This window comes from Xyrauchen texanus, chromosome 22, assembly GCF_025860055.1.
Source record: "Xyrauchen texanus isolate HMW12.3.18 chromosome 22, RBS_HiC_50CHRs, whole genome shotgun sequence".
Classification (NCBI taxonomy): Eukaryota; Metazoa; Chordata; class Actinopteri; order Cypriniformes; family Catostomidae; genus Xyrauchen; species Xyrauchen texanus.
This window is the reverse complement of record NC_068297.1, coordinates 8,669,936-8,695,666: the sequence shown is the minus strand read 5'-3', so window position 1 is coordinate 8,695,666 and position 25,731 is coordinate 8,669,936. Positions and strand designations below refer to the sequence as shown.

Here is a 25,731-nt window from a genome sequence, read left to right as displayed (position 1 = left end):
CCTGATGCAAATCTTTGTGTCTGTCTCGCAGTTTCTAGTAGCTACAGAAAGGAGGGAAAACATAAAAGTAAAAGATGAAAGCATGGGAGAAATAAATTAAAGCTCTATTGGTAAAATTATTCATCTATAGAGAGAGAGAGAGAACTTTTGTTTCCATATAACCAGGTTCTAAAATTTGTATATGTACATGTATATGCACAGTATATTATGTTTTAGAGGTCGACCGATTAATCGGCCGATTTTTTGCATTTTTTACATAATCGGCATCGGCCAATATCCACGCATATCAAGCCGATTATTAGGCAGGCGCATCTGTGGGCAGCCTAGTGTTGTTGTGGAACACGTGTTCGACGCACGCTGCCCCTAGAGTTATTTTCCAGCAGAGAGAGCGGACCACATCCAGTGCCTAAGGAAGGAGCTAAGTTCCTTGGAGAAAACAGTAAGGGTTAAATTTGTATAACTTCTTTAGATTTAATTAAAAACTTTTGATATGTTACTGCCAACTTCAAGAAAAAACGTGACAAACGCGATAGTTGACATGACGTTCGGCTACTTTGGATATTGATAGCGTAGTTGAAGTTGCATTATCACAGCAGAAGGGTTGCTATCATGTCACAATAAGTAAGCACGAATTTTGCAATTACAGACAGTGAATCTGAGACTTTTATTTGTTCTGTTTGTGTGTCTTATATTTGAGAGGGTTGTCACTCAATGCAGAGAAATAAGTAATAAAAATATACCAACGCAGTATAGGCTATTGAAGGACTGGCTTTGGTAAGCTCGGACGTTATCGGTGCTGCTGTCGGTACTGGAGAAATTAAGAAAATACATTCTTTATTGCTATAAACAGAAAGTTATTTTATCTCGCCAGCCATTTCTATATATAAAATATGAAACCATTTGTCTGTGATGCAATTTAGCTACTGGCAGTCAGAGAGAGAGAGAGAGAGAGAACTCGCTCACGCGGTGCCACAGCAAGCACAAAATGAGCCCTGCTTAATGAGTGACAGAACTAAACATTCAAACGTAGCCTGGATTAGATCTGTGATTATTAGTCTGATTTTATTTTAGATTTCGCCTTCCAAAGAGTATAAAAAGAATATTTATACATAAGCCGCATTCTGTCTAGCACAACATCCTTCACAGCGGTGCACTGACATTTCTCCCTAAAACTCAAACTTAACGTCAGAATCAGCACGATCGGTGATTGTTGTAAAATGGTACTGTTGCTAAATTGCGGGACGCGTTTATTAATAAAAAGAGTGCAAGAGATACCGTTCCCAAGGCGGCGCGCGCTCCGAAACACACCACAAAGAGACAAGCAAACTATAGGCTACTTTGGGTTTCATGCATCTAAACGATCAACTATACACAAAAATATGTCAAAACGACCGGCTTGGAGATTCACTTAAACACAGTTTATGTCTTAAATGGACGTCAGTTATGGAAATAGTTGGGGAGAAAGTATGCTGCATCAGGAGCCTATTAGATCTGAACTCGGTCTTAAAGGGAAGCTGTCTATTAAACATGTGACGATTGAGCCATTACTGCGAATCAAACAACAAAAGGCAAAGAGAAAATCACTTACAGCTCTTGAATGAATAACTTCTGCTTTAATAAGCATTAATCTATCTATGATAAACTATGCAGTGTTATTTTACAACTGATTACTTTATTAGATTTCTTTTAGACCACACCTGAACAGTAATGTTAGTAGACCTTCCTGAAATTAAATCACTGTGCCTATATAACGAATATATATATATATATATATATATATATATATATATATATATATATATATATATATAACAAAAAGAACCGTTAAGAATACCGTTAAAGTACGGATCGATAAGCAGTATCGGTAAGATAGTAATACCATTAAAACCTTAACGATATCCATCCCTAGTTATGCCTGTGCTTCTCTTGGATGCTCTGAACATTGGATTACATGTCTGGATTGCCCCTTAATTAAAGCTGCATTTGGATCTCAACCTTCGTGTCTCAGAGCAGTTCGTAACACCTGCTTTGTTTATTTAATATATTTGTTATACATTATTTATACAATATGTTTTTACATTATACATTTTTAATTTTAAGTGTACAAGTGCAGATTGGTCAAGTGTTCAATAAATGTATTTGTTGAGAAATGTTGTTTATCTTAAGTAATTATTTGTGTTACATTTTATGTTTCAAATAAAAGGTTCAAATAAGAGGTTAAAAACAAGCACATATCGGACAAATATCGGCCAAAATAAATCGGCAGCATTAATCGGCCATCAGCCGACCCGGATTTCAAAAGATCGGCATCGGCATCGGCCTGAAAAAACCAATATCGGTCGACCTCTATTATGTTTAGCATATATACCTTCCCATAATACTGTATACATACAAAATATTGGGGCTTCAATATATATTATCCATAATATGGATTTAAATATTACATTAAAAAAATATATTTTAATTAAATCATATTTACTTAAATTAATTCAAATGAAATAATGTAAATAATTTCAAGATAGGCAAGGTAAAATGGTGGCTAGTAAATTCTCTTAATTCAACTGTAATTTTGGACCCTATGCATATCATAAACTATAACTTTTCCAGTACAACCCAAAGAGTACTTTTCCTCATCCCGGATAGCCTTCCTACAGTTAGTGTTCATGCATGATTCATGCAAAGAAATTACCTTTAAGATTTCATTCATGAATAATTTATGTGTGAGTAAAAGGTATACATTTCCTGTTTGCAATACTCTTGTGAGGTGCTGTCTTAAATATCTGTGTGCACATTGAAACATCAAGGAGAAAAATATGACATCTCAAGTCTATTAGGTCTATAAGAACCTCATGAATTCCCACAAACCTTCTCTAGATGTAAATTCATCCATCTTGTGAACGTTCTCTTCTGCACCACCTCCCTCTCAACTGGAGAAGAAACAAAAACAACAGATTCATTGAAGTAAATGATGACACAGATGAAACAGCAATAAGTCACCCCATCTAAAACATCAGCTCCATGTTCGCAGGTCATAAATCACACGTGGCCTAAAGGCACACATGTGAGCACGCCATGGCAACAAAGAGCAAAATGCACACACATTATAGTCCATGTGGAATGATCAGGGCCAATAAACCTCAACTGAGCTGTTGTATTTAAAAAAAGTGACCATTCGTGCAATGTTGGCAATACAAATATACATTACACAGCAATTGGTTAGGCTAAATCCCTTGAGCAGCAAAATGCTCTAGCCTACAGTGTATAAAGAGTCAAATGGACTGCTTTTATTGTACTTTTATGGAGCTTTTTGCAGATTGACCTTTATTGGTCACTGTATGCATTCGTTTTAAAGAATAGCGGCTTGAACATTTCTCACAATTTCCTAAACGAATAAGGTAACTATTGGCAACTCCATTACTTTATATTTCGGGGGGAAGGTCATATGATTCTATGAACATATTCACAAAACTCAACAGCACAATAGTTCATATTCATGAACCAACACACCAGTGGCCAAGTATAGTGGTCAACCGATATATCACCGAGGCTGATATATCGAGCGATATTCAGACTTTTTACATTTTCGGCATTGGCAGATACATTTTCTCATTTAGCCGATTTGTTTCTTGAGGGCACCCAAAATCGCCTGCTTGCATGTGAAGCGACGGAGACATGTAAATGACCAGTCGCGGTTCATTTTGTTGTTACGTGGCATCATGTTGCTACAATAATAGACCGGTGTGCAACACAGTTTCATTTAAATAGTCCGCATATCAGAGGCTACAACTAACGATTACTTTTATAATCGTTTAATGTAACGATTATTAGAATGATTATTCGACTATTCAACGATTATTGCAATGATTAATCATTAGCTCTTAACCGATTATTCAGCTTGTTTCCTGACTTTAAAGGTTGTAATAAATGTGCTTACTAACAACAAAGAGGGGGGAAAAATTATCTTTTAAAAATACCTCTAAATGACATTCAATGAATTAAAGGGGGAGTTTAAGTTTAATTCAGTAAAGAAATTCCTATTGTTATCAAGCTTTTTTGTCTTGTTGTCCATTTAAAATTGTCTAGAAATCCTTAAAACAAGATACATATAGTTGAGAAGCAACATATTTAGACTTAAGAGAATGTATCTTAAATATATGTATATTTTGTATATAAGTGTATTTTTTCACTTGGTTATACTTTTGTGAGTGCAGTATTTAATAGATCTATTTCTATATATCATATCATATTTAAGATCTATTCTCTAAAAGCAAGTCTAAATATCTTATATGCTGCTTCTCAGGTGAATGCATCTTTTTAAAGGATTTTTTGAGATTTTAAAATATTTGTATTTTTAATATTATATTTAACATTCTCAGATAAAAAATTTTTTTCTTCTGTAGTATACCTGCTAAAAAAAATTATGTTGTTTTAAATGAGTTTTAGATATTTTTATTGGAAATGAGCCAAAACAAATCATAAACGTATTTTGCTGCTTTGTATAATGGGGCAAAGACAACCCTCTCTCACCTTTCTGCTCACTTCAATCTTTAACTCACTAAAAACAAAGTCTCTCTTATTAATAAAGCTGCTTATTGCCAATTTTCTTCACAATAAGAAATGCACAGTGACATATATTATGATTCAATAAGTCGAGAGCCAATACGTTCTAATCTAGTAACAGCAAGAGTCCGCGCTTGAGGGATGAGCGCCCCTGCGACAGAGTGAGCCTCAGCCGGGTGCAGTTTCAATCTCTCCCACTTAGATTGGGACATTTGTGCAACTCATAGAAGGGGCGCTGACCGCACATGAAATGAAAGTTTCGGAGTTAGTAGTTATTTACATATTCTGCTTCTGTATTATTTGAACTTTAATAAAGCTATAACGCATGAAATATAACTGCATTTAAGATGTAACATCGGGGTGTTTCCTTTAAAGCGCTCCGACTCCTCTTATTCCCCAACAAGAGTGCTTCTGAATTTACTTATTTATTTTATAATGATCCCATACTTTGGGATCTACATAAGCTGAAGCTGTTTGTAAAGTTTAGTTATTATTATTATAAATGTTTATCAAGAAACTTAAGATCTTCTCAAAGCATTGTGAAAAATAAAACATAAGTAAAAATACAACAAAAATAAACCCTTCTTGAAGAATCTAAATATAAATTAAATGACAGAATTAATGCAGAGTTTAGCTTTTGGCTTTCATAATATTCTTTGCATGCTTACTTTTGAAGTGGTAAATGTATTGCTTGTGTTACAAGTGATTATCATCATGCAAATCAGTTTGCAGGTTACATTTTTCTGTACTACCTTTTTAATAACAAGCTTCTCTTCATTTTCTTGACCTGTTTGGGATCGTCCCATTCTGTGGATATTTCTTTATCCATTTGGGGATTTCCTGGGTCAAAAATGATTGAGTAGCATGAGTGATCCGACTCTGAGCTCTCCTGTCTCTGGGGCACAAATATTGGAAAGCCTCCTGGACTCGTGGGCACTTCGGAGCTCCAGGGACAGAACGCACCACAGTCATGTGAAATATTCACGTGTCAGACGAGTAGAACATGTAACGCTTTTAAAGTGTCAAACGCGTTATGAAGGTCATTAAATTTGTTTGGGCAGCCGAAGAAAAATTTTCAGTGCCGGAAAAACCCTGCCCATGTTTCTCCAATTCCCTCAGTCTCACATGAAGCCCTACCCACTGATAGATAAGCCCACGCTGTGCACATGGATATTTATGTATCGCGATATACACAAAATAGCAAAATCTCTGACGATTCACATTTTATATCGTCGCCACAATATATACAAATTTATATTTGTAACCTCGTTTCATAGTGTATCTGGCAAAATAATTCAGCAAGAATCTTTTTTGTGCACATGAGAACACTTGTACACAATTATTAGTGAAAGAAAACGGCTGTCTAATAATTTCCTAATTTTCTGATCATTAACTGCCCAAGAACAGTTTTTTCCCCTGTCTGTCCATTAAACAGTTCAAGTTCCAAGTGGCTGTTCATGCATCACTGACCCCAGTACGACATCACTGGCGGTTGGTTAATGGGATAGCTCACCAAAAATGAAAATTCTCTCATTATTTATTCACCCTCATGCCATCCCAGATGTGTATGACTTGCTTTCTTCTGCAGAACAGAAATTAAGATTTTAGAAGAATATTTAATCTCTGAAGGTCCATGCAATGCAAGTGAATGGGTGCCAAAATACGTCTATGCTGACTTGTGTGATTTTTGGAGCTTAATCTTTTTGGCACCCATTCACTTGCATTGTACAGACCAAACGAGTGGCGAAATTCTTCAAAAATCTTAAATTGAGTGAACATACACCTACAGAGCTTTGGCAGTTTTGTAAATCCCAATAGAAGGCAATGTGTAGAATATTAGAAGACACATCAAATACATGAGGTTAAAATGTCAAAGACTTATTTTGATGTTTTGTGAAGCAGTACCAGTTTTACAGTGCTACAAAATAAATGTCTTTGTAGAAATCACAAAGACCATTAACACTGCAGCCTCCATTTTCTTCTTTCCTGCCAAAAGATCTATAAAGCTTTTCGGGCCAGAGGCCCCAGACAACAACACAGTCCTCTCTGTCTCTCTGCAAAGAACATGTCAGTTTAATGATGGGGCCGTCTTCCAGCTCCAAAGAGCCAGTGCTCATAAACTCAAAAGGCCACTGCTTGGCAGTGCGGGACAGCTTTGAGCTCTCAAGTATGACAGACGGGCCAGAACCGTGGCTGGCTTGAGGTTCTCCAAGAGCAGAGCCTGAACCTTTCATAAGAAAGTCTTTGTATAGACAGTTATTTTGTTTTGCTGTAGTCATCAACACTTAGCATTTTCGTTAGATTTCCCGTAACAGAATTACATATGCCGTAAACAGCATGTTTAAAAAAGAAAAAAAAAGAAAAGCTGAATGGCTTTATAACAAGAGGGCTTTAGCAATATCATTTGTGTTTTTCATATGCTAAGTATTAGCTAATTTGCAATCATTTTGCCTAACAAAATCTGTGCTCTATTTCTCAGCGTTAGGCTCTCACATGTTCTTCAACAATACACTTTAATATCTGAAACAAACACATTTATACCATTTGACATCTATGTTTTTTGCACTTTGTTTTAGGTGCTAATTCTGAAGCAGATTTCTATATGCTTTATAGTATAAGACGTTTAAAACGTGGGAGAAACTCGTCTCTTAAGGTATGAGTTTCAAGATTTGCCAAATATCATCAGATCCACAATGCACAGAGCATAACATTCACAAAGAACCTGAGATACAGAAACTGAGAATCAGTCCTCAATCAATTCTAGTTAAACAGACTAATTACTGTTTGTGTTAATTTCCCTTAACTTCCAGTCTGTTTTCACCTGATAACTATGTGCATGCTCCAAATCATGTGACTCTTATTTGCTTAACATGCAAAGAATGGGTTTGCCAAGTGAGACATCATCCAGCAGGAAATGGGCCATTTATGTCACCCAGAAACATTGTGAATTTTAAACACAAAAGTTTCCCAAATTTGTTTAGAGAAGTGCACAGAAAAATGACCAACCCATTTTGTATGATCTCGCACAATTCTGTTCACATAAACTCATACGACTTCATCACGTGCAAATTCCAGGATGTCTAATGCTGAAGTAAGCTGAGTTCTGCCCACGAGGTGTTAAGGACATACTTATTAATATTATGCACTTACCCAAACGCCTTATCTAAACTTAATCAATCGGTAGAGTGTGTAAACATTATAGGAAGCTGGTTACTGCTAAAACAATATGGGTTTTTTTTTATGACTGAAGCCGATACTAGGCTACCTATAAAGCAGGGCTCTATGGGATTCCCATTTTAACTGACAATTTTTAAATAGAATGTTTTAATTTATGTGGCTATACTTTTGAAAGAGAATGTATTTGATCATGTATGGGCAGTTCCCATGCATTTCCACGTTGGGGACCATATCAAAATTATTTTATGTGGCAATCCAGCTACCATTTCACTCAATGCCTGCTATGCATGGTTGAGCCTGGTCAGTATCTGGATGGGAGACCTCCTGGGGAAAACTAAGGTTTCTGCTTGAACAGGTGTTATTGAGGCCAGCATGGGATGCTCACCCTGTGATCTGTGTGGGTCCTACTCCTAACACCACGTATAGTGACAGAAACACTATACTTAAAAAAGGAGCCGTCCTTCGGATGAGATGTTAAACTGAGGTCCTGACTCTCTGTGGTCATTAAAAATAATTTTGACAAAATCATACAATGTGGTCATTGTAAAGAGTAGGGGTCTAACCCCGGTTTCCTGGCCAAATTTCCCCCATTGGCCTTTCTCAATCATGGCCTCCTAATAATCCCCATCCATTAATTGGCTCTTTCTCTAGCCTCTCAACCAACAGCTGGTGTGTGGTCAGTGTTCTCGCACACTATGGCTACCGTCGCATCATCCAGGTGAATGATGCACACTGGTGGTGGTTGAGGAGAGACTCCTGTTCACTGTGAAAAGCGCTTTGAGTGCAGTGTCAGAAAACACTTCCAAAGTAAATGTAACGTTCATTCATCAACAAGATTATGCCACAAATGCTATCGATCGAGCTTAACGTGTGTTGAGCTTGTCTTGGAACACTCTCACAAGGCCATCGGTATAGGCTTACGTTTTCGAATTGTCACAAAGTGTAGGTAACATTTGTCGATCTGATTCCGACATTAATGATTAATAGTCTCAAAATGGCCAAATACAGGCATATATCGGATTCGGCCCAACACTAATTGTTATATATCAGTAAAAAGAACATGAAAAAGGCACGAAACTGTGAGCACATGTTACAGCTCCTACCATTTGATTCAATGTTACATGGGAACACCAACAATGATGTAGCCTATTACATAGATAATGTGGTTATTCATTAGACCTTTACCATTGTAGTCTACTCTCCATGAAGTTTCAAAACTGACTTAAGGTAAGATTTTTGGAACTGCTTATTAAAAATGTATTTAACTTTATCTGTAATTTTGTAAATATTTTTTTTTTTAAATGTTAAAATACTTCCTCAAACTTTTTAATTGCTTTTAAAACGTTTAAACTGCATGTAAATGTACTGAGAGATTTTATGGCACTTTCAACAATACTCAGTGACTCGCCATAGAAATATGTACGTTTGGGCAGGACTATCTGTTTGTCCAACTAAAGGAAGACAGAGAGAGCGTTTGGTAAAATTTTCAATTAATGCTTGCCTTAGCAAATACCAACAAAGACCATATTTTTCTTCATTGCAAAAGTAAAGACAATGAAGATGTACTTGCTGGATAACTATTGTCCCCCACGTTGGCTTCTAAAAAATAGTGAACTGTGATTGGGTGAGTATGAGTGCCAACAGGGTGGGTTTGCGTCCATTCCAGCCCACCTATAGTTACATGCCTGCAATTTGCGATTTATTATTTGCAGTGTAAATCTATACAAAAGCCAAACTGGAAAATACTTGCTATATAACTACAAAAGAGGGTCTTGTAATATTTGTTTGGAGGCTTTCCATGCACAAGTTAAACTGTCTATTGAGCAGTCAAAAATTGTACTGTGTTCTTTTAAAGGATGGCTCACAGGATCATAGTAATGTGACTGAGTCATTCTTTTCTAAACTCTGAAAGCAGTCATTGTGAGCATGTAAATGTTTTCCCTGGTCTAAGTAAATAAATACATTAGTTCTTGGACCGCAACCCTCAATGGGCTACATGTGCTACAACTAGAGCTGCTGCATGTGTACTTCTTTACTGGCACATGCGGAGAACATAAAACTACTTTCTGATTATTAGTATAGAAAAATACCGTAAGGCAGAATCTAACATAGACACATCCAGGCTGCATTTCACTCTAAAATCTAAAGAAACAAATAAGAAATTGTATTTTTGTATTTAGAAAATATTTTTTTGCACTGTGACTTATTCATTACAGTTATGCACATTCCGATAATGCATGTAAACATTTTCCTTTAATATTTTTTGTCATTCCCATTATTCTCAAAGGTGATTAGATTCTCTACTCTGTTTTTACTCTACTCTTCTCTTTACTTTATAATTTTTTTTATTGAATATATACAACAACTTTATACAACAAAGTAAAATCGGATATAACTTAACACAAAAAAGGTTTACACGCATATCCTTTATGTCTTGTGTCTATACTTTTGAAACATTAAGAATTTAAATGTTAATAAATTGGCCTCATTGACTTCCATTGTAAGTACCTCACTAACAAAGTTTTTTGCTTTTTTTAAAAAGAAGGGATAAGCCACAATACATTTGAGTGGTAATCCATATGCCACAAATTCTGTCAATTTGTTTTGAATCCGGAATATTCCTTTGATGACTTCTGAACCCTAGAATACGTATGTGGGTCAAAAATTTACCCATGATAAATACCATGTTCCAGCCTGATCTCATTAATAATATACATAGCTATTTGTATGTTCATATTTGTAACACTTAAATGTACACGTTTGGACATATGGATAGACAGATAAATGTACAATATGGACGTTTGAAAGCATCTAAAACAGGGGTCTCAAACTTAAATTACCTGGGGCCACTAGCGTTCTCAAGGGCCAGTTGAACAGTTTATAAATAAATATATATATGTATAAATATACACACAACATTAAAACCACCTGCCTAATATTGTGTAGGTCCCCCTCGTGCCACCAAAACAGTGCCAACCTGCATCTCAGAATAGCATTCTGCTATTCTTCTCACCACAATTGTACAGATCGATCAAGTCAAGTCAAGTCATTTTTATTTGTATAGCGCCTTTCACAACACACATCGTTTTAAAGCAGCTTTACAGAACATCAGGCACTAACAGACGATAAAACTGTAATGTCTATAATGTCGATGAATCATCATTGTGTAATTAGATAAAATACGATTGTTAATCGTGTTTAAAAATAAGTAATTAAATAATAATTGTATTAATAACCTCAGTGAGCAAGCTGAAGGCGACTGTGGCAAGGAACACAAAACTCCATAAGATGTTGATTAATGGAGAAAAATAACCTTGGGAGAAACCAGACTCACTGTGGGGGCCAGTTCCCCTCTGGCTAACATTATGAATATAATGTAAATATTACTTATGTATAGTTAAAGTCATGTTTTAAAATTATTAAACTAAGTAAGTGTTAAGGGTCAGTGTTTAAACATCGATTTTGTTTGAACTGTAAGATTAATGACTAATGTCTTTGAAGTCCATCCTTTGCTGTCAATCGATTAAAATTTTTAATCAAATTAATTACATGGTGTCCCGATTAATTAGTCGCGATTAATCGTATATACAAATATTTGCTGAAAAAGCCCCTCATATAACAATAATTCAATATATAAAGATTAAACATATTAATATCAATATTTAATTATACATAGTTATCTTTAAATATTTAAAAATTATATATATATATATATATAAAAATATTCAGATAATTAAAATGCATTACATTCTTGTGGCAGAAGAGTTAATCATTGATAAGACAATACAAAAGGTAGTTTTAGAATACAATGTACAATACAATGTATTGTTTACTACCATATTATTGAACATAATTGAGCACACAGTTCACAGCAATCCATTTCACAAGTGAATTTGTCTGTCAGTTCGAGATTTATTATGAGGGCTTGTTTAAGAGCCCATCAATTTACACCTGCGTCAGACATGCTCATGTAGCATCTCGGGTGAGTTGCGTCATAAACATAAAATGTTTAGGTCACTGTGTCAAGTTAAATGTAGTTTAATACTCAATCTTTAAACGCATCTTGAGATCCCTTAGTTCGCATTTGCGCTCCTTCAAGTGTTTTGAACGCAAGAACATAGCGCATGTTTGTGTTGTTGCTGCTGAATGTTGTTTTCTTCAATGTATAAACTGCGCTTTGCTCATACAGCTGAAATTTCACTTACTGCCCTCTGGAGTAAACAGGTGGTACTACAAGCTTGCATTTCTCAGGAATCTTCCCTATTATGGTCCGGGGGCATTGCAATTAATTGCGATTTAACACGTTATTTCTTGTCAAATTAATCGCGCTGAATTAACGCGTTAAATCGACAGCCCTAATTACAACATAAAATAATACAAAAACACATTCACCTCAAACCATGATTTATATTTCAGTGATTATTATCATCATTATTATAATTATTTTATATATTTTTTTATAGAATTGTTTTTGTCTTCATTTGTGTAATTTCATATTTTATTTTCCAAAACTCTACATTTTCATTATCTTTGGCAAAATACATAAGCATCTAGATTTCACCAGGGTCTTTTTTGACCCACATTTAAGGAAGGTAAAGTTACATATGGGTTCTATATGTTTAACGTAAACTCCTTTCAAACATCAAAGGAATCCAACACCCTCTCTCTAGACAGGAACAGTGTATCAAGTCAGGCTGTTTAATGTAAAGAGAAAAGAGCGCACCTCCAATCACAGATGTGCAGAACACATGGAAAATACAAAATATTTAAAGAGTGACTGGGAAAAAGAAGAACATTACAAAGGTATTACAGATTATTTTATTGATGTTTTATGGCAAAAAGGCACATATGTTTATCTTCTAAAACATTAACAGCAGTCATATTATCATTAATTTTCTCGGCCTTGTAAATGTTGAGTGCTTAGATCAGAGTATCAGCTGGCTCTTTTTCTAGAATAGAGGTGTTATTGTTGGACAATGGACTGTTATCTGTCAAGCGCAAGCTTTTAATTAATCCCTTTGCAAAGCCAAACTCTATCTGACACCAAGAGACTCCTTTGCAAGAGCAATTAGTTCCCGTTTCTCTTCCTAAGCAACTTTGTGTTAACAATATTAAGTTGACAGCTTTTGTGAAACCGCCATGGAAAACCCCTTTGACTGCTGACAATTTGTGTATCACGAGGACCAAACCATAGCAGAGGTCCTGATCGTTTATGCAACCTAACAATATTCTCTCTGAGAGACGAGATGTTTTTAAATCCCAGCAATGGTGAGCAATGCCATTCATATCATTCCATGCCAACACTAGGTCTTCTTTTGAAAGGGTCAATATTACAATACTTGATATAATGTGCTGCATTCTCAGACATAGGCATATAATAAAAAGGCATTACTGTATGTTACTTTCTTTTGATTAAGACTTATCTTTTTATCATGACAACTAGTCAATCAGGAAAACTAGGCTCTTTTACACAAAGAGACTACTTATAAAACTGACAGAGCCAGTACAGGTTTTACAACACTAAAACTATTCAGCATAACCGATGAGCTGACGAACTGTAGCTGTGCCAGCGCTAAAATAAAATAGAAAAATCATAAAACAGCTTTTCTTCATGATCTCATCACCTTCAAATAAAAGAAATATCTTCAGCAACCTTCGTGTTACAATATTAGATCTGGTTTTAGAGATGGACTGAAACGTTGTCCGACACACTTTTGTATAAATGTGATTTCACAAACATTGGCAGCTTGAGTGACATTTATAGTAAGCTCATCATTTACATAAAAAGTGCTGTGGAGGTACAGTAATAGCATCAGATATTAATACTTTAACATTATGATGGTACATATACAGTGGGGTTCATAAGTCTGAGATTTGTGTTGTATTTTTACTTTTTACATCTGGAAATACACTATTTTAAATGAAACAATATATATATAAAATGTTTATACAAAGGTAGTACACTGAAGAAGAAATTTTTAAGATTCCGCACTTTATCCAGGTCACTTATAGCCTTAACCGTGCCGAAATCACAAACACTATAAAGACCTTATAAGCAATGTATGATTAGTGTACAGTAAATATTTCAGTTAGAAACTAGATCTTACAATGAAATTAATCCCTGCATCAAACAAAAGGAGGATGCTATAGTTCACCAGCTGCTGATGTCTACAAACATCCTGGGCACTATAGAGTTAACAGATCTTACATAATATTTGGCTGTGGAGGTTTCTAGCACTCAGCTGCATCCTCCTTACATGCAGCCTATGTCAGGAAGATGACACACTCAAGCATGCAGGAGAAAGTGCCGGCTAAATATAGATAATCTTACACCTACAGTACGACTCTCCTCCTCCAGTCATGTTGAGCCAAACAGAATCCCATAGTTCTAAAAATGGAAGATAATGGGAAATGGCAGCGACATTCTGTGATTTATGTTTCTATCTGCACTATGATAACATTACTTATGGTAACAGAGTTTCTTCAGGAAGTTCTGAGAATATACTGTATAAGACTATGTTTAAGGGATAAAATTATGTCATCATATACTCACATATATTTTGTTTCAAAACTGTATGACTTCCTTCCATGGAACACAAAAGGAGATGTTTTATCACAGCCTCAGTCAGCATTCAATTTCATTGTATAGCAAAATATGCAATGAAAGTGAATGGTTACTGAGACTAAAATATTTCCTAAGATCTACCAACAAAGTCATACAATTTCATTTTTGGGTGAACTATCCCTTTATATATTGTATATATCCCTATCACTCAAAAAAAAAACTAAAAATAAACACACAAAAAAACGCTTTGGCTTAACTTGATTCAGTTGTGGAAAGTGGTTCCATATTTTTGAAATTAATTTTCTTAATTTAAAAAGAATACTAGACAATCCCAAATCAAATCCCAAATTAATACCAAATTAAATATATTCTGTAGAGAAACCCTAATTGAATTAGGTAAACACAACAAAATTAGACATATCAAAGTACCTCAAATGAATTTCTTTAGTTTCTTTATATACAGGCTAGCAGGGATGAAATGGTTACCGGTTTCACAGTAAACCAAGATAAAATTCCAGATGGTTACTATTACCGTGTCATATTTACTTATCATTAAAACCGTGCGTGATTATCGTGATTTGTAAGACTCGTGGTAATTCTGTGTACACACACCTAGCATGAGTCTGACGCATGGGTGCAGCATTGTTGTTTTTTTGTGTGAATACATGGCAGAATGCAATGACAGAGGTGTGGTCATATTTTGGATTTTATAAAAATGCTGAGGGAAAATTAGTAGAAGATGGTAACCCTGTCTGCAGAGCTTGCCAGAGGAAAGTCGCTGCGAAATGGCGCAATCTCCGTGACAACCATCCATCACTTTATAGTGCATGCAAGGTAAGTTAACTTTTAGCACAGTGCATGAGTTGGGGAAAAGTACATTGTTGGACACAATATTTAATTGGGTTCAAATAATTTCTTATCTAACAAGCTTCCACAAAGAAAAAGTTCCTAGCAAGTGCATCGCTTTGAGCCAAGACAAATTAACAAGAAAACAAGACATTTAAGTGATGTACATTCATACCACTAATACATGGCTTTTCAAATAATTATGGGGAAATGAAATAGTGATTTGAGACACTCAAATTTTACCTGTTCTATAATTATTTTATAATCCATTGTAGTCTACAAAACAATCGTCCAATACAAATACTGAAGTCCTCCGATTTCAATGATTTCAGTGTGTGTATCAGTACATTTGTAAATTTTCAGCACATTTTAACAATACCATGATGGCTTTGGTCATGATAATCGTGATATTAAATTTTCATACCGTTACATCTCTACTGGCTAGTGACAATGCATATTAGTATGCTAAAAATACATGCTGGGAAGCACAACAGAGTGCAGCTTGGTGCTATAGCTATATTGATGCTATGGCTCAAAAATGAAAGTATAGCTAGTACACACCAGTCCTTATCCTAAACTCTTCACTATAATAATAAATGCCAAAACTCTAACATAACAGATGCTCTTTTTAATTTCAACATAAACAAAACATTAATAAACTAACACGTATCCCCTTTATATTCATCTTGCACAAAAACTCACAATTACTCTCCCCAGAGAGTCTCATGCAAAGCATGCTGGGAACTAGAAAACCCATGCCCAGGTTCATCAATGCTACATTAACTCCACAATATGTATTCATGTAGTCCCAATTTAAATGGATTAAGTGAACTTTTTACAAATTTAAATGGATAAAACACAATGAAATCAAGTTGTGAATAAAAAACTATTGAATTGTGATTTCCATCAGCAAATAATAGCATTATTATGTGTGGAAAGCAGGGTTACTGAGCAATGCACTAGGTCATTGATTATCTTTCACTGTTGGGTAACATTGTGTAGGTCTTATCCATTCCAAACATCATGCTACACCTCTGTAATGAACTACTTAGAAGTCATCATTTCATGATTCCATGCTTAAACAGAGGACAGACTTCAAGGGGGAATTTAAAGTGAAGATACATTTGTGCTGAGGGGATTTCTCAGTTGTTCAATAGCCTGAGGATAACCTGAGGATTTTGTAGTCTTGTACAGATGAGAGAGAGAGAGAGAGAGAGAGAGAGAGAGAGAGAGAGAGAGAGAGAGAGAGAGAGATTGTCCTGGTTTCCAGAAGTTTCTGCAAACTCATAACAAAGTATTCTAGCCTATACGGTCACTCTAGGCCAGTTCTTTAAAGGCCCTCTAATGTAGAACAGCTATTTCCTGAAAAAGTGTCTGCAAGTATACAAGTGCAAGTGTGCATGTGAAACAGGGAGGGAGGGGAGAACTGAGCCATCATTTCATTCAACACTTTCTATGAAAATCTGTACTGCTTTACGGCTCTAAAGCCAATGTACCACGAGAGTATTCAATGTAGTCGCGCTGATATCTATGTTACTGCACTTTTTCTACCCTTGTGCACTCTGACTCTGTTTCAGCACTTTAGAATGCTTCAGCAGATGTTGGATTCATACTAAATACTCCCATCATCAGCTCCACTGTACCCTGTGGCAAGTGGGTTTATCACAGGTTTAGAAGGCTCTTAGACTTTTGCTTTAATATTGACTTTTTCTACAGGCACTTACAGGCCAAATGCTGTCCCTGAATGCAAACAGATGCTTTCCATATAGACTTACTGTATGCGAGTATGCATTTACCTTAAAGGGGTCATGACATCAGAAATCACCATTTTCTTGATCTTTTAACATATAAGAGGTCATTGTACTATAAAAACATACTGCAAGTTTCAGAACTCAAAACTTACCTCTAACTGCAAAACGAGCATTTGTTGAAACCACACTGCCAAAACTAATCATACTCAACTTCCTCCACATTATGATGCCACATTGCGGTATACATTTGCATCTGACTGCTCCACAACATTACATCAAAGTCTACTTTACATTATCACATCCATAGCCCTGCCATGCACATCAATAGCCCTCCATATAGGCAAACTAAGCATGTTGTTTTGGGACCCCGATCCACCAGTGGGCCCCCACAATGTCAAAGACATTATAAGTACTGTTGCAAACATACTGACGGGGGCCCCCCACATGAACCTTTGCTTAGGATCCCCAAAAGGCTAGGACCGGCACTACCCAGTAGTGGTGAGCAGTGGCAAGGAGAGGGTAAGTCAGTCAAGAGCAGAGAGCCAATCACAACAGCCAATGTATACTTTCAATCTTAAAGGAGAATCAGCATCAAAACTGAACGTTTCTAAACTGTTAAGGGTGGGAAATTATCAAGGGATGTGTCAAATGAAAGTTCCATGTAGTCTCAATAAATATGAGGCCATAAAAACGGCATGAATTAGAATTATTAGCAAATAAGAATAAGGGGTGGAGACAGGTCTGATTATTGGTTTGTTTTTAGAGTAAAGCCTGTCACACCTCAGGACATTTCAACTTCTCATAAGCATTCTAGGTCAACTACATACAAAAGTCTGAAATAATCAAGCATAGAGAAAAGGGGGGTGGGTGGGGGGTGGTGAACAGACCATGTGTGGATGTGCACCCACAAAATGAGTGTTTATGGATTTTGCATTACAGCTCATATCTAAACACAACTGCACAAGACATGCACTGAGATGACTGGGTTTGCAGACTATGAGAAGACTGCAAATTCCAGCGCTCAGATCCAAAGGGCATCGCACTGTCAGTGATGAGAAGATGTTATGTAATCTGCTTCAAGCATCTGTTTTCTGCAGTCTTAATTTACATTAGTAATTTCCCAGCCACAGAACCCACATAACAGCCTTAATTCCTATTGAAATGAACAACACTAGGACACAAGAGCTGCCCAGAGGTCTTAAGATTCCGGATAACCTGAAAGTTTTACACTCAAAGCAACTTGAACATGCCCTGATATCCATTTTCATCTTGCTTGACATGTTTTAATCATTCATAGGCATGCAATACGGAACGCATTAACAGCCCTTGCGCCACCAGGCAACACTGAGCTGTGATTAACGGTGCGCATTAAAGTAATTGTCGGTAAATCCGAACACTCGATCACTGGGGTGTAAAGCCGCTTCTCAATACGCTCATTAGACCATTTACTCCCAGGATGATTTATTCTTGTTTATGCGTCGAACAAGCGAGACCAGCCGCTGCTTTGCAGGTGAACAAGCATTTTTTAGACTACTATATTCTGACAAGTGAAACTGTTGCCTCCAACCTGTGGAAAGCATCCCTACGTCCCATGCGATTCATTCAGTCTTTTTTAAGTGATCCGTTTGTCCATTATCATGTTCCACATACTTACAGATTCCATAATTCATGTTTTTAAATAGCTGCTCGAATACCTATTGACAGCCTACAAGTTATTGCTCGGCGATATAGGCACAATTTTTGCCATCCCGCCGGTGAATTGTTACATTTTGATACAATGTATCACCAGCATTTCAAGGCAATCAGCAGAGTGGTTTCTTCCGATATAGGCTAAAAGAAATCCTCTCGCTGTTTTACCCATCCCATGCCTCCAGCACTCTTACCTTGCAGATTCTGCACTCGGATGTCGCTGATCTGTCCGATCAATTCCTCCCGTTCAAACCAATCATCCCACTCGTGTCCCGCCATCTAGATCACAGAATAGACTCGCTCCTGGCTTTATAAAACTCCCGTCCCGTGATTTCGGTAGATTTCTCTGTTTCAAAGTGCTTTATGTTGCGGATGGCCGGGCGGTAGCCATGAGTAAGATTCCTAGGGATCGAGATCCGTTGAGGTGCTGCTGTTCGGGTCCCGCATTGTTCCACTAAAGTTACTTTATTTCCCCGTGACGCAGGAGAAGTCTCTCCGGCGCAGCTTGGAGGAGGAAATTGAAAGAGAAATGTACGAAGAAAAAGCACCTGTTTAATATTTCGAGGATTCTCTGTGAACGCCCACTACCTCTGTGTGATACACTATGTGGACGGGGCTGTCTCTCTCCCATTCGCGGGCGAATCGTTCATTTGAGCCGATTCTTTGAAATGATCTAATCGAACCGATTCGCACAACGTTTTCAATTTTTCAAGGTATTTTTAAAAGTAAACTGTGAGTTGAAAATAATTAATATTGTTAATTAATATATCTAATATTGGTAAAAGTAACTGTAACAATAGTATTACAAAGTAATTTAAGATGATTAGAAACATAATATTATTAGGCCTATGTTGTGAACCAGTAGAGGTGTTAACTATCACACAAACCGTCATCAGGGGGGCCCTGGTTGGACGGCAAAATTCACAAGGGGAACACCCTGGACCAACGGCAGTCAAGGGGGGCTGGTCAGTTGCTTAGGGGCCTCAGAAATCATAAACACACACAGTCTGTTTTTAATTTTTAATTTTTTTTGGAACAATAAACAATTCAACATCTGGCACAGCGTAAATAAATTAATTAAAAGCACAGTAATAAACAGCAATTAGGCCTACTACAAAAATGCTTGCGGGAGACTACTTTTTATGGAACAATTTTGTGTAGCGTTCTATGTAATTGCTTAATTGCTTTCTTTTCAACTTGAGGGCTATGTTGTAATTGCTGTTTTATCATAGGCCTATTTATTTTGTCTATTCAATTTATTTATTTTTTTAATCTGTTTTGATCTATTATGTTTAAGGTTTTTATTATTTATTTATTTACATTTACAATTTTACATTTACACTTATGCTTTTGCCAGACACTTTTATCCAAAGTGGCTTATTCAAGGTATACATTTTATCAGTTTGTGTGTTCACTGGGGATCGAACCCATGATATTGGAGTCAGGGGCGGACTGGGACTAAAAAGTGTCCTTGGATTTTCTGGCTCAGAGCGGCCCACCAAACCCGGCCCACAGCACAGCACACCATAACTCATTGATTCGATTTTCCAGCTCAATTTCACATTTTTGAGTTGAAAAAAATAAATAAATAAATATCAACTTACTGCTAGTCATGACATCGGGCCCTACTAGTGCAAAAAGTGTCACAACTTTAAAATATATAAAACCACTGTAAATGTGTTGAGTGGATTTTTTAGGGAAAGCACTAAAATAAGTACTTTATAAATCAAATAACATGTCAGAAACCTTTTTTCCCAACACACAGATGTTAGGTTAAGGGAAAGTGTGTGGTGCTGTGACAAGTCAGCATAAATATCTTAATCACCCATAAACATTTTCCTAGAAGTGCAAATAAACTATTGTCTCAGTTAATATGAGGTTGTGGAAACAACAATTATAATAATAAAATATTATATATGTATATACAACAGTTAGTTCCGGTCCTTGAATCTGATTGGACAAGAGACATTCCATGAGCACTGATGGTCTGACACCATCAGCACCCTGACGCTTCACTGTGCGTATTACTCCACTTGTGTTTGTGCCATTCTAAAATAAAGATATGGTTTGTCTTTTTTAAATGTATTTTTTTTGTACATTATATATGTTATCCAGCAGGTGGCAAAATATCATTTTTATGTGTAATATGAGCCAGTTAGGTGATGTGAATTTCGTGTCAGCCAGTATTTGTTTACATACAGCACTCCGTGATCGCTTGTTTTACTAGCTAGAAAATAGCTTTAAACGGACAACTTCAGCATTACGGCTCATCACAGCTGAGACATGCAAAAGACTGATTAATTACACAAACTGAAGGCGCTTACCTCTTATCAGACTTTCCACATTGGTGTGGGCACAATGGCGGAGGACATTCCGGTTTTATAGTGAAAGACTCTTGCACAAGTTATCCAATAACTTGTTAGAATGAACTTGTTACTATTTCTGAAGTGACATTTTTTAATTACTTACGAATGCTTGGACACGTCATTTAGTTTGAACCAGCAATGGCAGATTCTTAACCACCTCGTAATTAAGTAGTTCCATGCACAAATTAGTTTTTATGACCGTACTAATTTTTTTCCAAATTTCTTTTTTTATTTACTTGTTCATTGAACTGTTGTATATAAGCAATATCACACTTGCAATCATGCCATTTTGCCCTAAATCAGCACTGCTGTGATTACCTATGGCACAAATCACAACAGTGCTGATGTAGGGCCATATCGCACTCTTGCTCGTGTGATATTGCTTAAATATATAGCTATCATAAAATGTGGTTTAAAGTAGTTAGATGAAGAAAATGTCACAGCAGGACACTGATGACAATGCTTAAAATTTCATGTCAATTACTCACATAACTATGTGTAAATGTTTCTTTTTAAAAAATCAGTGAAAAGAAATTTGGCCAAAATAAGGACATATATAAATATACAAATATAAATATGTAAAAATAAATAAACATAACTTTTAAAGTGTAGATCTTTGCAGATATTTTTTAGATTAATTGCTTGTATTTTCACTCTCTGAATTTGTAGCATCTTTATATCTGCAGTGTTTTAATTCCTTCCCCAGATTATTCTTGGGGAAAAGTGAAAAGCCCAATGCTTTGACAAGTGATGTTTCTGATATCCTTTAAACAAATTAAGACTCAAAGATGCAAATTAGCCACAAAGTAAATATTTTTCATGACTGATTTATCAGGTGTGAGCATTATTCAGGCAAGCCATGCTTCAGCTCCCAGAAATGCTTTGCTGGATGAATAAACTATGCAACTGACTCTATACTGCTCATAACAATAGTAATTTCAATATAAAAAGCCATAGAACTGGCTTGTCTAGCAGAGATTATGACATTTTCACTTTGTTTTAAGGTCTGCATGGGCATATTGAAGCCCAGGGCGCCCGCCTATATCGCCTGTAGGACAGGCCGGTACTTGAACAGCAGCAGGCCGGCCCAAATTACCCAGCGGCCCACCAGAAAAATGCCCAGTGCTCCCACTAGACAGTCTGTCTCTGCTTGGTGTTGCTAGGGCCATGCTCTACCAGTTGAGCTACTATTTCTTTATTTGTTTGTGTGTGTTTTAGCGCTTTGGGAATGAAAAAAGCGTGATACAAGTAAAATGCATTATTATTAATAATAATACTAGTAAAATAATTGAATCGTTTTTAAACGGTTCATTTGAACGAACCGTTCGAAAGAACCGATTCGCTATAATATAAGCGAATCGTGGATTTCCCCACGTTGCTGTATCACTCGCTCTGTTTCAGCGAAGAAAGACAGCTTGAAGAAACGGTGTGTATATGCAGTGTTTTGTGGTGCATATTGGCCGTGTTAACGTGATGGATATCGGTCGTCGTTCGTACGTGGTTTCGCTGCTAATTTTCTACAAAACCGGTCTAAATCTGCTCATGTCATGTGCAAATCACCTACCAACCCCCTCCTTCAAGCACAAACCCGCATGGATAACCATCTATTATCGAGACCACTCCTGCAGCTCTTTTCTAATGACAGATCCAAATACGATCGTCGATGTGATCTAGTCTAGTCGCGGTAAAGGTTATGGATTATCGATAAAGCAGTGTAGTGAACTGGCTATTGCTGCAGAGAGAACAGTGACTACAGAATGTTTTATCTTGATCTGTCCCGTTTTACTCATGATGGAATTTAATCTCTAGAAGCATCTACACGTGTGAACATGAGACTACAGATTTCCTCTGTAGTAAAGCTCTAAATCATCAAATACGTTCTTGCAAGTGCAACGGGCCTCTGCTTATATAAAAACGTGTCTGTGACACCTTACATAATGACATAATGCATCTTTCTATTATTGCTTTCATCGGTCACCACAGTTGACCACACCATGCCTAACCATAATCTTGTGTAGTTCACAGAATAATTTTTTGAAGAAAGGCAGCTCTATGCTGAAATGTACTTCTTACACCATTTATACTTCTTCTTCCAACTTATAACTGTGTTTGATTCTGTTTAAGATTAAATAACAATTTAAATGCATTGCAAATTAATAAAGTCCAAATACAAGAACATGAGTACAATCCATTGTGAAGTTGTGCAAAGTTATACTCATATTGTTGTACTTGGACTTTATTTATTGATATTTATTAAACCTTTTTTAGGGGTATATATATATATATATATATATATATATATATATATATATATATATATATATATATATATATATATATAATCTTTAGTCCCTAAATTATGTCATATACTGTATAAGATATAAGAGCTTTTTGATTTAGTTACAAATAATAGCCATTCCTCACAACAGCACTTAACGGCTTCCTTTAGAAAATGTATTGCTGTAATAAGGTATATAAATTAAGGTACACAACTCAACTGTATTAAGGTACACAACTTAGGCCCAAAGCAAGCCATTATATTAACAGGGATTTCCTGTAAAGGTGCAACTGAGTTCTTCTAACCTCCATGTGCATAAGAGAGCGAGCAAGAGGTCTAACGGCACTGTTTGTTTTTGCATCGCAAAGAATATTATGAAACAAGTCTGTGTGAGTCAGTTATGTGGAATATTCATTAAGATTGATGGGTAGCAGCGTTAATCTGCCCTCTGTTCCAGGCAGAGGCGGCTGTTGTGTAACAGGGAAAAAGATGGAAAGTAAAACCACCCACAAACAAAAGCTTGAACAAAATCCAAAATTCTTTGACACATTTGACTTCAGTATTCAGATTCAGTTTCAAGTTTCCCAAGATTCTTTAAGACCATCAAGGCTTTACAGCATGCTTCCTGGAAAATTATCATAGTTATTCATTTGAGATATTTCCCTTGATTTACCTATATAGTTCCGGCCTTTTCTGCGAGTTGAATAGTAGCAGAAGTTTGACAGCTAAAATATGTTCAAGTTTCTATTTTCTTTTTGAAAGAAATGCGACAGTACTTCAGGAAAGAATATCAGTTCATATTGAAGGAACAAATAACATTCTTTGAAATCATCTGTTTAGGGGACCTAATAACCATCTATTGGGGATAATCATCTATTGCCCATGGTGTTCAGTAACTCATTTCGTCTTATCGGCAAATACTTTTATCTTGTAATAACCAGACATGAATGCTGTACTTGAAACCAATCACTATAAGCCATCCTGAGGTTCAATTACAGCAGCCTGAGGGCTTCACTATAGGTATTGTGCTAACTTTGTTAATGCAGTCAATCAATCTCTTAGAAAACCAGGGCAGACTGAAATAGGGGTTCTAAAGTAAAGAAAGTTGCATTGCTGTAATAACTAATGCACAACTGGAACTCGCTTTCCTCTCGATGCTTATCAGGTTATAAGCCCAACAACAAATTACTTTATAAATAAAATCTGTTGGTTTGATTTGCAGTGTAGGTGAATGCTTTTATGGAGCAACATCACATAAGCAAGAATGCAGTTGTGATTACCTGCAGCTCTCGGTCTGCAGTCTTGTGCTTGCAGCAGAATCACAACCATGCTGAATAATATTCCCGATTGTGAGTGTGATATTACTTTTCTACAACAGTTCTGTTAACAAGAAGCTAATACATAGTAACTTACATTTTGGACTCAATATGAGCAGTTTTTGGTCTATTTGTTTTGGCCCCACTAACGAAAATGGTTCGAAATGAAGCTATAGCAGGATCAAACATTGCATGTCACATATCAATCAGATATGAGGGTCAAAATGAACTGTATAAAATGTCTTCTCATTTAAGACATGACAGTAAACGCCCACTGTTACGATTGGCTCTCTGCTCTTGACTAAACCACTCTCTCCTTGCCATCTCATTGCACACCACTTCTGGGCGGGGCTACAGAAGTGATAAAGTAATGTGTTGTTGTGGAGGCGATCTGATGTAAATGTCTACTGCAGTGTGACATCACAATGTGGAGGAAGTAGAGAACAAGTCATTTTGGTTGCTTGGTTTCAACAATGTTCTTTTTGCATTAAGTAGGACGTTTTGAGTTCTGAAACTTATAGTATGTTTTTATAGTATAATGGACTTTTAAATGTTAAAGGATCAAGGGAAATTTCATTCCTCATGGTATGACTCCTTTAAAACATCAAGGTGAAATATTTTCACTAAGCTCTAGATTTTGATTAGTAGTGACAACATCAAGTGACTCTATATTTATGTTAGAAAGAAATTCTTTGGCTAATGTTGACAGTCACCTTATTTTGATGTTGGCCGCAGCTGGTGCATGTATCTTGTGTATTGACCTGAGGCTCTGATGTGGTGTCAGCGTGCCACTAGTTGCTGCTGTAGCTCTGATTGGATTTATTCTTTCTGCTGCTCAGAGCAAGTGCCTTGCTAATGCTGCCAACACACTGTTGGTGACCATCTGTCCTCTGTGTAATGTGGAGGAGTACAGAGATTTCACAGTGGAAGTGGGATGGGCAAATGTATGAAATGTTTTTTTATGTTGAAAATGTATGTAAGTTAGTATATTAACATTAAATAATTGTATGACATATACGGCAGTGGTCTGTAAAAAAAATGCTGACACCAAAATGACATCCCGTAATATCTGAAACATGGGCAATATTTTTTGTTCAAAATTTCTGGCAACTAAAGCTGTTTTTGTACAGTGCTGTTTATTGGTTACCTGCAAGTTACCTTACCATATACTGTACTCTTTACT

The 25,731-nt window shown here is 36.3% G+C and overlaps 1 protein-coding gene across 1 annotated transcript in view; it reads right to left on the bottom strand.

Annotated features, from left to right (window-relative positions):
* Positions 1 to 19,162, bottom strand: part of clmna (calmin a) — a 33,692-nt gene extending 14,530 nt beyond the window's left edge. Inside the window, exons 1-2 of the mRNA XM_052154274.1 lie at positions 18,783 to 19,162; positions 2,866 to 2,927 (exon numbers count right to left, since the gene is read on the bottom strand). Coding sequence (XP_052010234.1) covers positions 2,866 to 2,927; positions 18,783 to 18,867 — 147 coding nt within the window. The 5' untranslated portion in view covers positions 18,868 to 19,162. The remainder of the gene's footprint in view (positions 1 to 2,865; positions 2,928 to 18,782) is intronic.
* Positions 19,163 to 25,731: the final 6,569 nt, after the last annotated feature.